Genomic DNA, 14,826 nt, shown 5'->3' on the forward strand with positions numbered 1-14,826 from the left:
AAGGCTCCCAATCTGTTTTAGGTTTTCAGACTGAGATGACCAGACTAGTGATGCTAAAAGGCAAGACAGAATCAATAAAATCAGAATAAATCGCTTTCACTGGAGTTCAATCTGAATTCATTTCCTCTCGTTAAAGACAAAAGAGGTTATCTTGCTACAACTTGGAGCTGGTTCATCAAAATACTATTTCTTACCCAGAATGGGTACATAAACACCATGGGAACACTTTTGATTAGACAAGAAATGAGAAACTGTCTGAACATGATTTTTTTTCTATTTTGCGTATGGAAATTGATCTCAATCTGTCTGCAGAGCAAAGCTGTTTACATACAAAATGTGTGTTAAATTTCTTCTTAGGGATCACATCATTATTTCAGTATATATATATATATATATATATATATATATATATATATATATATATATATATATATATATATATATATATATATATATATATATATATATATATATATATATATATATATATAAATGACAAACCTCCCTCCTCATTGCGCCTTTGAAATGAGGTGGGAAAAGGATGAAAGCAAGGATATAAAGGAATGACACAACAGCTGAAGAATATTTCCTCCATATCCTTTTCTTTTTGTGTGTTTTTCATTAAAATTGTGAAATTAAATGCCAAACTTTTCCAGGCTTCAACTATTTTGAAGTCCGAAGCGGAAGTGGTTGAATGCATTGTAGCTCTCCTTACGTTGATTGCAGCGAGAGAGAGAGAGAGAGAGAGAGAGAGAGAGAGAGAGAGAGAGAGAGAGAGAGAGAGAGAGAGATCCAGCAGGAAAGGAGCGACCAAGCAGGCTGAAGGGCTGCACTAAGAGCGCACCGGGTCCTTGGGCAGCAGGAAGACGCACACCGCTGACATGGGAGTCGAGATCGAGACAGTCACGCCGGGAGACGGTAAGAGCCGCCGCACAGGAGGGGTGGAGAGGGAATGTAGGAGAGCCCGTCTGTCCGCTCTCCTCCTGTCTAATTCCGCTGCAGGACGCAGAAATCACCGCCTGTTCTGCACGGTTCCAACTGAGCGCCTCTCTGCTTCCTCCACAGGAAGGACCTTCCCCAAAAAAGGCCAGACGTGTGTGGTGCATTACGTGGGTGAGTTGGGGAAGGAGATGAAACTTGTTCCTTTTTCTGCCCCCTTCTCTGGAGATTGCTCTGAGACGAGCTGGGTGACTGCTGCGGGCAACTGTCTCTGCACCCCAAATAAAACCCTGGCTCAGAATAGTTCTATCCTGGAAGCACCGCGGTCAGAAATGATCGGGACCCACAGACACGCTGCGAGGCACAACTGGCATGTTCCTGCCTCACACCTACAGCAGCTGCGGCTTGACTTCCAGCCACACATGTCCCTGGGACTGGTTTTCCTACGAGATATTGCAGGAAAAAGTCCCCCAAAGCGCGTCATGATCGGTGCTCTGGATTCCACACTGCGCTTCAGTAAAAAAATGAAATAAAATAAAATAAAAAAGCATTCAGGTCATCATCTGTCTGCTCTGGATACAACAATAATACTCATAAACAGCGCGTATGATGAATCCCGCCTCAGGATTTCCCCAGAAAGCTAGACAGACAGCCAGACTTTAAATCCTGTCTGATTTCCAGCCTGGTTCCGTCTTTTGTTGGAGTTTCTTCGGGGTCAAGGGGCGGGGTGGTGGTGGGGGGTCAGTGGCAGTTGAGCTGAGCGGATTAGAATCGTCTGGGAGGCTGGAATAATGGCAGCCCCGCTTGTATTGTTGTTCATTTAATATTTTTCAGCAGACACGCACATGAAAGCAGATTCCCTCCCAACCTCATCAGCATCGCCTCAGCCAGTCCTTCCCTCTGGAGCCGGTCATCCTCCTCACGGATATGAAGCATAAAATTGATTGTCAATTGTAGCATAAAAGGGATTGTTTTTATGGTTTGCAAAAAAGGAAAGTCATAAATTTCAAAATGTACCGACTAGTGTCAAAATTGTTATTATTATTATTACTATTATTGGTATTGTTGCTATTTAAAATGTAAATAGTTTCGTGCTTCTTGTCCTTTGCTTGTGTTATATAACTTTAGAAATATGGTGACTAGGGTGTTTTTACACCGGGGAACTCGGTTTGATTGGGGTCCAAAATTGCATCTTTTGTTACATTTTGGGCTGGTGCAGCTTTCACACTGCACTATTTCAAAGATCCTTTTCTTCGCCTCGCCTGTGGTGGCTGCACCAAGATCCACTAAAGAAAATGACAAGAAAACATTGGAAGAAGAAACTGAGCGCAACTTCCATCTCCATGAAATTAAAAACAACAAAAGTGGAGTGATGTCTGATTTTAGCAGTTGTATTTCCTGTTTTGTCGTTGATAAAAGACCACAAGCCATTTCTCCCACAGTCGCAAGACATGCACATTTGTTTTGGTTGCATTTATCCAGGATGCCTCGTGCTAAAGTTCGCTTCCCATGTTTCCGGTCCGCTTGCATTCATATATGCATTCCAACCGTACCAGAGTTCACTTTAACAGAACCGAAACCTAGGTTTGTAGGCAAACAAGTTTGCTTTGTTGATCCGCATCAGAGTTCAGTTGCACATCAGACTTTTGAGGTGTTTGGAGTGGCCGGGGTGTGTGCAGGCGTTCGCATCGTGTGCTTGTGCTCTCATTTGCTTTTTGGGGTGGACTTCTCTTCTCGCCCTGAGAGTGGGAGGTTTATCATATCTCTATTGGAATGTTGGGTATACACTGGTTGGGGGTGGCCTATTGGGGGGATTCATGTTAGAGGACTGTGGAGGGTGGGGGCACATAGAGTTGGACCTCTGTTGGGGCTGATCTGGTTGACTGGCACGTTTGGACTGTGAACCTTTTTTGCCACTGTATCTGGATGGGGTCGTTGTCTGAACCGGGGTATTTTGGACGGTACCTACCTCTAGACCACTGCACTACTGCAGGAACTCGGGCAGTCTGCTTGGCTCCATCCTAGACTGAAGAGAAGCACCTCCTGAGTTTGGGTGCTAGTTGCCCCTCGGGGGTATCATTACCTGGACCTGGGAGTATAAAGTGTATAGGGAGTGCTAGTGGGTGTATGGCATCCATTTCTGTGTGTGTTTACATTGGGTGAATGGGTGTGAATGTCTGTGCGAGGATGGGAATGTGTGATTGTGTCTGTGTCTGCCTGTTTATCTGCCAGGTTTGGTCTTGGGATGTTCCCTCTCCTGAATCATCTATGTGCCTTCTTCCCACCCCTGTCACACTTCCTTCTGGTGGCTGGTGCCTCTGCCTGCCAGTGCATTGGTGATTTTCGCTGTCTGGGGTTGGATGTTTGGATCCAAACAGTGTAGATTTCACTTCTAGTGACTGCTTGGCGCAACCTGGGCACCCTAGCTGTTGGGGCTTGTGTCTTGGTGTCCATGGCTGGATATGCTGCACATCCAGCCAACAGCATATCCAGTTGTTGGTGGAAACTGTGGGCAGGCCACTTAGGCGTCTGCATTGTGGCTACAGGGGGTTCCTCTGGGACTCAATGCTCCTTTCTGGAAGGGAGGTGCAGTTGTCCCTGTGGTGGTGCTCTCGGGTCTCTGTGCTTTGGATGTCTGGGCTCCAATTTCCCTCATGTCTGCCTCGGTTGGGTCTGTTGTTCTCCACACATGCTAGTGAGCATTCTTATGGAGAAACCTTATATACACAAACATGCTCACACATACACAGTTGTTTTCATTCAGGTGTTTTCAGATACATTTATTTTTGGGATGTGGTTGCCACTAAATACATCTTGTATTAACTAGAACCGTGTTCTTTTCGGTGATGTTGTATTTTTTAAAATATATATAAGCATATGTTGTTGGTTGCTATGGTTTTTTTGGTTCTCTGTTGTTGTTTTTTTTTCCTCTGCAGACCTCTGGGGTGTTGTCTTGATTCTCTCTATCCTTCTTTCTCTCTCCAAGCAGTTAGAAGTTGCCATGAACAGGCATGGCTTCCGGCTACAAATTGGACAAGACTGTCAGCCGAAGAAGGGTGTGGCACACAGAAGGATGCAATTGTCCTGTTGGGCAATGATTCAACAGACTCAGGAAGAGGCTCAAGTGGAGCATCATAGCTAAAGATGTTTTTCACTGCTTGTGAAAGTAAATCTGTTGGGAATCGCTGTCTGAGTGCCACACTTTGAAACAGGACGCGTTGGGGGAAAAAAAGAGAGAGAAACTGCAATTCTACTCCACGGTTCCTTGCAAAACTCTTCAAGCCCTTTCCAGATCCAGCTACAATTTCTCTGATGGATTGATGTCTAGGCTTTGACTGGGCCACTCCAGAACATCCATCTTGTTGTCTTCAAACCATTTCTGTGTAGCTTTAGCTCGATGGTCCAGGTCATTGTCTTGCAGGAAAACAACTGTTCACTGAAGCCGTGATCATCTTGCAGATGGAAACAAATGTGACTAGCCACAGCAAAACCATGAACAAGTCCCCTCGGCCATTTCCAGTTAGTTACAGATTATGAAGGTGTGGATTCAAACATATGGACTGTCAACAGGTATCATGTGGAAAGATGTTCCAGCTATGCCTGGAACTCAGACATCATTTTTAAATAATCAGATGTTATAATTAAAAATTAATCATTTACTCTGTACTTCCGTACCTTTTTATAGAATACATTTTACTCTTAATTGAGCAATTACTAGGACAGTTCATTTTTACTTTTTACTTGAGTAAAAATATACTGAATTAGTGCCACTCTTGCCTGAGTACAATTTTTAGGTTCTCTCCCCAGCTCTGCAGTTACGGAGCATTAACGTTTAGTAGCAGCCCGAGGCAATGCATGCAAGCTTCATTGGTTATTGACGAATTATTAAATACAGCCATATCTGATTCCCTGCACCACCTTAAATAGTTCTAACCAGTAAGAAGTGTCGATACAGATGCATGTTTGTTTTCTTCTGTGCTTACATTTTGTTGAAAAAAAAAAAAAAACAGACCAAATGTTCAGCATCCAACAATGTAATAATAATTACAAAGCATATTTATGTTTTCGGTAGCTTCAAAAAAGTCTGGTCTGTGTTCACCTGTTGTTAGTTCTTATTTTTTATCCTTGATTTGAATTTGAGGTGTTTAAACAAGTTAATTCTGATATATCGAGTGCCACCCTTCAGTATATAACTGAACAGCACCCCCTGCTGGTGCCTTTATTCTTATTTCTGATTATAAGGATAATTTTAATCAAAAACCAAACAAAAAAACTAATATGAAAGTCCTGGTTTTGCAGAACATTCCAAAAGTGAAAGGTAAATGTCTTTGTTGTAAACATAGTCACATCGTTTCTTTCTGTAAACATTGGATTTTCTTTCTCTTAAATTCCAGGTTTGTTGCATCGCCTCTGTTTATTGCGGCAGCTTGTATTCTTTGAGACATGGACTTCACTGATGGAAAAACAATTTTCTCCATCAATCAGGTTACAGCATTCTCTACCACAGCTGAGGGATCAACTCTGTAAGATACAGCTAACCTTTTATTTTGTTTCAACACAGATTTTTGCTACAGTAGCCTGGCCGTTTCCTTGCTACGCAATCTTCCTTGATTCTCATTTCCCTCAAGCGCTCCGTCTGGAACTTCTCACATTGAGTTTGATTTATCAGAATGAATTGAGCAACTAAAGTTGGAGTATGATGAATATTTAGGACATTGTATTGTTGGCAAAAATGTTGCGGCCCCTCTTATTGATAGATACCTCACTCCGCCTGGCACTTCTCTCATCGCAGTTTATAGCACAGGCGATTTCTAGTAAGCTTTATAATGTAGCTTCTTCACGATCAAGTTGACACATTTCATACATCACTGCCAAACATTAGCGGTTGGCTAAAATTAGTTCCAGTTGTTTGAAGCGTCAACAGAGTCCATGCCTCAAGCAAGCAACTGTTTCTCAATAATCAAGGGTCCAGACTCTTTGTACGAACTAAAGAGTAGAACTTGGAGGCTTTTACCAGGCTGGCGCTACAGAGCTCCATTTGCAAAAACAACAGTCTGACAGCAGTCAGAGTGCCCACATCAGAATTAGGCATATTTGCAGTAATCCAACATGCTCTGAATTGAATTCAGGTTCCTTGTTTGTGGGCACAGTCTTGGCCAATAAAGCTGATTATGATCTACTTATCTTAGATTAGGTCCAGTGGGGAAACCCAGACACTCCTTTACCCAGCAACACTCTGCAGCTAGTTCTGGGAGCTTTTTGGTGCAGTGCCACCATAAGCGAGGGGGGGAAAAAAGGGTTTTCAAAGGGTTTGGGTCATTTGACAGTGCAGAGCGTGAAAGAGAACAGCAGCAGCTGGAAATATAACAAATGTCGCAATTTTGGTTCTCAATCGAACCGAATCAACTGGACTATCAGGCGTGAAAATATCCTAAAAGTCACTGACCAAGTGCCCAAACTGGTTGTTAGAATGTTTTTTTGCTTTCCAGTATGACTGTACATATATCAGGACGTTGACTAGCAGATTGGAGGGGAATCAGATACGGTAACATTAGCCTGCTTGCTTCAACATTATGTAACTTGCAGTAAGGCCTAATTTTAGTCTTTCACCACAAGGCATTTCTGTTTAGAAGACAGCTTATGTTCTCCTTATTTCTTTTTTTTCCCAAGGAGTATCACCCAGTCTGCAGGATTTCCTTTCTTATCCATTTTCCTGACAGAATACAAAGCAGCCCTGACATTTTACATGAAACAGGATATTCTATTAAAAAGCCAGCCCTTTATTTTCCCCATGCAGTGTGAGGATCTCTTTGAAGTGATCCTTCTGCAGGAAAACAGTCAGTGTGATGCTATGGTTATCAGTGTATTGTGCTGTTGGCTGATGAAATGGGGGGGAAGAGCCTCATGATGCTTGGATCGAACCTTTTGGCTCTTCTGGATAATTCCATTAGGCTGCTATCAGACTGTCCAGCAGCGGAGAGGAGTCCCACTCAGCTGGCTGGATTAAAGGTTGCATCCCTCCCAATAAGATGAGCAAAGCTGCACCCACACAGACACATCACGCCATGCACACCCACATCTTGTTGGTGCTAATGGCTCTAAAAGCCTGGCTGTGAATTATTTTTGGAAGGCGGCTTCCTTGGAGGTTGATGCATGGGTTTTCCTGACGCCACCCACAGACGGCTGTGGTTGCTGCACAGAAGGCACAAAGTTCATTTATTTTTCTGCCAAAAAGCAAAGATAACGGCATCAACCCATCAAGGAAAATGTATTTTATCTCTAATAGTAGTTTTGATAACCACAGTGTGGTCACGAAGCAGAAGTAGTGCAAAGATTGAAGCAATGTTTGCAGTGGTTAACAACGCTTACTAAAAATGCACCAGAAAATCTGTCCCAGTTTCCTTCATTTTGGGTGACATGCGAACTGCCGTAGCTTAAATGTGAAGCGAACCTTCTGCACCGATCTTCTCTACAACTTCACCGCTGTATAGCTTTTACAGTTAAACTTATTGAAACGAGTACAATATTTTAAATTGTGCATAACAAAGCGCATAAAATTTCTTTGCCAGACAATGGAATTATAATTGTAAAAAGAGAAAGCAGCTACAACTTAAAGGGAACTGAGATTTTCAAAACACTTTTGAGTCAGAATGGTGACAATGGAAAGATTTACTTCAATTAAAGGGGTCAATTTATGGGTCACTCTTTACAGTGATATAAAACAATATAAATCTCTTTCTCTTCTAAAAGAAATTTGAAAATTATTATGACGCAGCAATATGGTAATGAATCAGCTGACGTGTTGCTGTGTAATTTTTGAAATATGTTTGTGATAGTCTTCTGAGCTGAATAGCAAATTTTCCTATGTGAGTAGGGGCCAGATCTAGGTTTATGCTTCTTTCTGCTTCTTTTCATTTTTGATTTCTTTTAGGTGTTACGTGAATGGTTCGTATTTATTATTGAGTGAATGAAATTAAGAATGAAATGAAATGAAGTAAAGCGACTTTTCGCTTCAAAAAACTGGAATCTACAGATCAGGTTTTAATAAGTTCTGTTATTGGCCAGAAAACTGCAATAAAAGTGGTGTACCGCTAACACTTAGCTGGAACGACTTGAGATGGTATTACTATATGTATTATGCATCATATTACTATTATTAAATTGTCATATTTTAGCTAATCAGAATACTAGACTTGGAAATTTTCAATTGATTACACCTCAATTTCTTTGAAGGAATACATAAATACAACATGCAACTAGCTGCCTGTCTAACATTTCTGTTCCTGTCTGCTTTTTCCAAAGGCTCCCTGACGGATGGACGGAAGTTCGACTCATCCCGCGACAGGGACAAGCCTTTCCGGTTTAAGCTCGGCAAACAGGAAGTGATCCGAGGGTGGGAGGAAGGAGTGGGGCAGGTAGGCTGAAGGGTGTTAATAACAGTATTATTAAACAGCATGTTTGTTCGACAAGAAGAAAACTACTTTTGGGAGTCGTTAGAAAACAACTACATGGACTGAAACAGAAAGCCTTTGGAAAAACCCAATCTTTAAAGCTGCAGTATGTATTTTTTTTTCTTTCTCAAAATCAAAACAGCAGAATCTTTCTCAAAATTAGTTTTCTAAAACATATCTCCAAGGAATTTCAGATAAGTCTGTAGACAAACTCATAAAAGAAATCATAACCAACCCTTATTTTATCTGTTTAGCAAATAAATTTTAGATTAAAAAAATATTGACAAATGACAACAATTCTACGTCTAATTGAAACACAATTGTTCTTAATATTCACCCCGACCTTTTTGTTTTTTAATGAAATTCTTCTCCGTAATTCATCAGTTTTCTTTCATTGCAAATGACTTCTAGAAGGAGTTGATTATAGGCTTAGTACAGAGTCAGTGCTGTTGTGAGCTCTACTAAATCATAAAAATTTAAAGCAATGTAAGAAATATTTCATTAGTTGGATGAGAATAGGCTCAGATGCAGCTACAACTCAAGTAGCCTTCTTCTGGGGAATGTAGAATTACCTATTCAACACTAAATATTTGAATCTAATTGTCATTATTTTTGTAGAAATCTGTTTCCACTTTGACATTAAAGGGATTTTCTTCTCAAAACATGGCAAATTTAGTTCATTACGGTTTATTTGTAAAAGCAACAAACCGAAAAAAAGGATAAGATATCCAAGTGGGTGAATGTTTTGGGGTTTTTTTTTATACGCACTGCACTAGGAATCCCATGAAAGGTTGTGTTTTGTTCCTGTTGATAACATTTATCTCTTGAAATACGTGAAGTTATTAGTGTTTGGTCAGAAACATTTCATAAGCGACACTCTCTGTTAACTGAAAAAGGCTTGATTTTTAATTTTTTTTCCCCTCTGGGATGTTGACGGCTGCTGCGTGAGCTGCTGAGAGTAATAACAGTGGAACTGATGTAGTAAAAGTGAAACATCATTAACAATTCTAGATGCTCCCCCCCACCCTGCCATGTCTCCTGCGAGATATTGCATTATGAGCAGCTCTGCAAACCCATTATCTCTCCTCTCTGTGTGCCTCCTCCTGCTCTCTCCAGATGAGTGTGGGTCAGAGGGCCAAGCTGATCTGCTCGCCGGACTTTGCTTACGGAAACAAGGGCCACCCGGGCATCATCCCCCCCAACGCCACGCTCATCTTTGACGTGGAGCTGCTCAGTTTGGAGTGAAGGCGAGCCGGCGCCTGTTTGTTGCGTAAGTCGTTTACAGAAGCAACTTACGCAATAGCTGTCAGATGGTAGCGATAGCCACCATCCGATAGCGACGCATGATGCCGCTCTGATCTCGGTGCGATCAGCCAAAGCATTTTGACATTTTTGTCAAATGAAATAAATAAAAACGGTAATTAATGGGGAAAAACTGCACACCGTGCATTCATAAAACTAAAATATACTGAAATTATGCGTATTACGTCCTACGTTTTTTTGTGTTTTCAATCTATTTACTGGCGTTTTGATCTGATGTGAAATGTATGTTTTTCCCGTTCCCTCACACAAACAGTTTACGTCTGCCGTCGGCAAATTACGTCACTGCGTACTCCTCCTGGTGGCACCTACGCTGGTCTGCAAAATGTCAAGAACAAAAGTTGTGAGAAAACACCATTCAGTTTGTGGTTCCATAATAACTGAATACATTTTTTAAAAATTATATCCTCTGTTGCGTATTTGTCATGCAATCAACGTATAAACAATCACAATACGATACTTTGACCTTTTTGAATCCTCCACCTAAAATTTAACCAAAGCGCAAAAAAAACTAATAAAAACTGAAACTGAAACTAAACAATATTCAACCAATGATAGCTAATGAAACCTAGCAAACACACTTTAAAAACTAATTAAAACTAACTGACTTAGACAAGCAAAAATTCACAACGAAATAAAAGTTAAGTGTAATGAAAAACCCAAAACTATTGTAACCCTGGTGCCAACTCTGATCCTGTTAGCGGCCAAAACTCTACGAATTGGAACTAGAAGTATTGGGAGAATGGATGTTGACTCTACAGAGGCTGTGTGTGTATGCTCTTGCATTATATACCTGATGGTGTTTTAATTATGTTTTATATAGTGTTTTGATTATGTTTTTATGTATTTCTTTCTCTTATAAAATCTTTACGTACTGGGTCGGGGACCATAGATGGTTAAATAAAATTAGCACCTATATTATACCCCGGACCAGTGCATTTATCCATCTACAATAAATAGTACATTTTGAGACTGCAAAAAAGTGCAACATTGTCACTGAGGCTGATGGATTTTATTCTATTTTATGGTATGATTAGGTTCAGGACTTTGACACGTAAATTTCTATTAATTAGTTACATACAGGCTGCACAGTGGTGCAGTTGGTAGCACTGTTGCCTTGCAGCAAGAAGGTCCTGGGTTCGATTCCCAGCCGGGGTCTTTCTGCATGGAGTTTGCATGTTCTCCCTGTGCATGCGTGGGTTCTCTCCGGCTTCCTCCCACAGTCCAAAAACATGACTGTCAGGTTAATTGGTCTCTCTAAATTCTCCCTAGGTGTGAGTGTGTGTGTGTGCATGGTTGTTTGTCCTGTATGTCTCTGTGTTGCCCTGCGACAGACTGGCGACCTGTCCAGGGTGAACCCCGCCTCTCACCCAGAACGTAGCTGGAGATAGACACCAGCACCCCTCCCGACCACCTGAGTGAAGTTGGCCCCCCCACCTTCTTCAAATTAGACAAAATTGGTGTCAATCAACTCGGCTACGTTTGTGCTGGTTTGTGCAGCAAAAATTTTCGTTTGTGCCGCTATCATTTTAAAGATATAAAGAAATGTTTTTAGAGGTCATCAAAGGTCAACCAGCCCCCCACCTTCTTCAAATCAGACGAAATGGGTGTCAATCAACTCGGCTACGTTTGTGCTGGTTTGTGCAGCAAAGATTTTTGTTTGTGCTGCATCGGTTTTGAAGATATTAAGGAAAGGGTAAAGGTCAAAAGGTCAACCAGCCCCCCCACCTTCTTCAAATCAGACGAAATGGGTGTCAATCAACTCGGCTACATTTGTGCTGGTTTGTGCAGCAAAGACTTTCATTTGTGCAGCTATCATTTTAAAGATATTAAGAGGGCTGGTTGACCTTTGATGACCTCTAAAACATTTCTTAATATCTTTAAAATGATAGCAGCACAAACAAAAATCTTTGCTGCACAAACCAGCACAAACGTAGCCGAATTGATTGACACCCATTTCGTCTGATTTGAAGAAGGTGGGGGGCTGGTTGACCTTTGATGACCTCTAAAAACATTTCTTAATATCTTTAAAATGATAGCAGCACAAACAAAAATTTTTGCTGCACAAACCAGCACAAACGTAGCCGAGTTGATTGACACCAATTTTGTCTAATTTGAAGAAGGTGGGGGGGCCAACTTCACTCAGGTCGACCGACCCCATTAGGGACAATGGGTGAACAGAAAATGGATGGATAGTTACATACATAGATTTTAAAATTTTCAACTCAGTTAATTGTTTTTTTATACATACAAAAGTTCTGTCCAGAACCTTTATATTCACCGTTTCTGGTACGATCTGACGCACAACGACATCCGCTAACAGCGGACGACGAAGCCGCTTCACTCGGTCCACTGCTGGTTAATCTTGGCTCCATAATGATTTGATGGGATGATGCAAAAATTATGGCTGTGTTCAAGTTGTGCTAAAAGGAGTTAGCTTATCAGTAAAGCTATTCAAATAGCACCTCAATGCTAAACATGCCGCAGTAGCACAGACGTCCCCTAATCAAACGCCCTCTGACTCCGTTGAATTAGCTCAGCCACTTGAAATGGGTGTGAATATTTTATGCAATCACTTATTTTGTTCCATATTTTTATTTAATTTTTTTTTATTTTGTATAGTTGTACAGTTTTCAATTTTAAATTTTTTTGTAAAAACAATTCTCCTTTTTGTCATCCTCACAGTTAACTTTGCACCTGGGCGACCCGAAGAGAAGTTTGGAAAGTCTGCGCATGATTCTTTCAATTCAGTGTTTTCATCAAACTGTCTGTTTTTGTTATTTTTTGTTTTTCACTTGTCCTCCATTTTGAAATATTTCTTTTTGATCCTACATTTTTTAAAAGTCTTGAATTGTTACTTTTTTTTAAAGAAAGTATTTGTTTTGTTTTGTTTTTATTTCTTAGCGTTCTGTTTGTGTGTAAACACAGTGAATTGGGTGTATGATATGCCATTGAATCACTAAGCAGCAAGGTTCAGCTTTTATGAGCCAGTGTGTTCTGGTATTATAAAATTCTGCAGCTTTTTATATTATATTATATTAGACAGAAAAAGTGAGCACACATTTAGGATTTTAAAGGCTTGAATCGTATTAATTTTGCCTGAGTTCTAATAAAAGGTCATACTTAAAACTGAGATTTCTGCAGAAACAAAAACCCTGCGTTATTATTTCTGTTAAAGAAGCGTGGGAAGAGTAATTGGTGGGAATGTTAAACCAGGCTTAGTTCTAGATACTTCTCGTGTGGCTAAATATGGTTAGTACCTTGCCCTGTGTGCATGCTAAAAATCTGATGGCATTCATTTGCATCCTTCCTTTCTCTTTAAACCCCATTTAAAGCCATACCTAAGCACTGCACAAGGAGGACCGTGGCAATGCACAGGAATAATTGGAACAGAAATTAGTCTGAGATGCTTGAAACTTACAAAAGGTGGGCAGGGATTTTAACTCTTGACACTTTGTGTAATAACTTGAATTATGCATTTTCTTTGATGCCAAGTGTCTCTCTCTGAGAAAATACAGAAACTGTCCTTTTTAGAATTACTGTTAGTAATGCGCCACGCCGTCCCAGCGGATGATGGAGTGGAGGTGTGCCGTGAAGGAAAAAAAAAAAAAAGCCAACATCATCCGAGTGTTTTTTCTACCTAAACTAGTTTTAAATGGAGTCTAAATGAATGACTTGTGCTGGCCTGGCTCTCTGACACTGACCACGGCTGTCCGTGTTACGTGCTTGCCGTGCTGCAAGCGGCAGACCGTCTGTACTGTGTAGTTTTACGTGCTGAGATGTTACTGTGTGCAGGCTAAACCAATGATGTATTTAAAATAAAATAAAATACCCTCCGACTGCCTGCAGTGTTCATTTCATTGTTACTTGATTTCTCATTTTTCCACAAAGAAAGAAAAAGAAAACGGTTGATGATTAAACATAAACCAGAGTAACTGAAGTGGTTACGGTGGTTTTTCACTTGTTATCCAATTATCTTTTCAAACATACATAACACTTTAAAATATGACCATTCTGTATGAAATGAGACGGACCTAATAATGAAATAAGCAAGTAAACTTTTCACTGAATTATGAATTGAAGACAAAGTGGAAATTTTCCCCCATGCACTATAAAATTGCATAATCGTAGAAAACGTGTTGCACAATTTTGTTTGAACAACTATATACATTTTTTATTTTATTTTATTTTTACTTTTTTAATGCATAACCATAACAACAAGGTTGTTTTTCTGCCTGGAAGCAGCTGATTATAATCTCAAAAATTGAAATAATAATACTTGAGCTGTGTCGCCAAATCCCAATGAGAAGAGAGAGAGAAGGAGGAAGTTTAAACCATTTCTTCAATCAATCATAATAAGCAACACCAGCATCTCTCAGCCCGGAGTTCTAATCATACAGACAAAGATTTAAAGAGCAAAAGCAAATGAGGTGAACTATCAGCGCCTGCTAACACTTGATGGAGTCAAACAGGAAGTGTGGCCTCTGCTGGCCGGATGCTGAGCTGTTATGTCATGACAGTCACAAGACTATTATAGCAACAGCAGTCTTCAGTCAGACGTTAAACTACAGTGATTGCTACCAGAGATGCTTTATGTCTACATCTTCACCATCCACAATTATCCTTTTGACAATTATGTGGATTACATTTGTTATGACAACATTTAATTTGCTTTTGGGAATGAGAATACAAAAATACAAGTAGTACTACATATTAAAAATCAAAAACTAGATTTGAGGTTATAATAAAAATTCATTACAAAGTGTTTTGGTCTTCAGGACCTCCAACGATTTTATTTTTGTATTTATTTTAATAATTGCCTGTTTTTGAACATATTGTTTTTACATAAAAACTTGTAGGCCTGTAAAGGTGAATTGCAATAATATTGGTCTTGATTACAGTAATCTGAAGTGGACAGGAAGACATACTGTCATAAAATACTGTATGTATTGTGTCTTTCCAAAATAACATCAAAAGATCAGTTTAAGGACAGTTCCAGAAAAGACAGATGATTACCTTAGAGCTGGGTCTACCCTGGGTCATTGCAGAATATTTAGGCATACTGCAGGAATCTTTTATATATATATATATATATATATATATATATATATATATA

The 14,826-nt window shown here is 40.1% G+C and overlaps 1 protein-coding gene across 1 annotated transcript; it reads left to right on the forward strand.

Annotated features, from left to right (window-relative positions):
* Positions 1-755: 755 nt before the first annotated feature.
* Positions 756-13,549, forward strand: LOC102222190 (peptidyl-prolyl cis-trans isomerase FKBP1A-like). Its single transcript, XM_005806214.3, has 5 exons — positions 756-918; positions 1,066-1,113; positions 8,242-8,354; positions 9,507-9,660; positions 12,396-13,549. Exons 1-4 carry the CDS (start codon positions 882-884, stop codon positions 9,633-9,635), a joined length of 327 nt encoding a protein of 108 aa, XP_005806271.1. The 5' UTR covers positions 756-881; the 3' UTR covers positions 9,636-9,660; positions 12,396-13,549.
* The last annotated feature ends 1,277 nt before the right edge of the window (positions 13,550-14,826 follow it).

Source organism: Xiphophorus maculatus, chromosome 1 (assembly GCF_002775205.1).
Source record: "Xiphophorus maculatus strain JP 163 A chromosome 1, X_maculatus-5.0-male, whole genome shotgun sequence".
Classification (NCBI taxonomy): Eukaryota; Metazoa; Chordata; class Actinopteri; order Cyprinodontiformes; family Poeciliidae; genus Xiphophorus; species Xiphophorus maculatus.

What these genes read in the sequence shown, in the direction of transcription:
- LOC102222190 (XM_005806214.3), top strand. Translation starts at nt 882, where the DNA reads ATGGGAGTCGAGATCGAGACAGTCACGCCGGGAGACG. An exon ending in GTGTGTGGTGCATTACGTGG is followed by an intron (nt 1,114 to 8,241) that starts GTGAGTTGGGGA and finishes CTTTTTCCAAAG; the next exon opens with GCTCCCTGACGGATGGACGG. An exon ending in GGGAGGAAGGAGTGGGGCAG is followed by an intron (nt 8,355 to 9,506) that starts GTAGGCTGAAGG and finishes TGCTCTCTCCAG; the next exon opens with ATGAGTGTGGGTCAGAGGGC.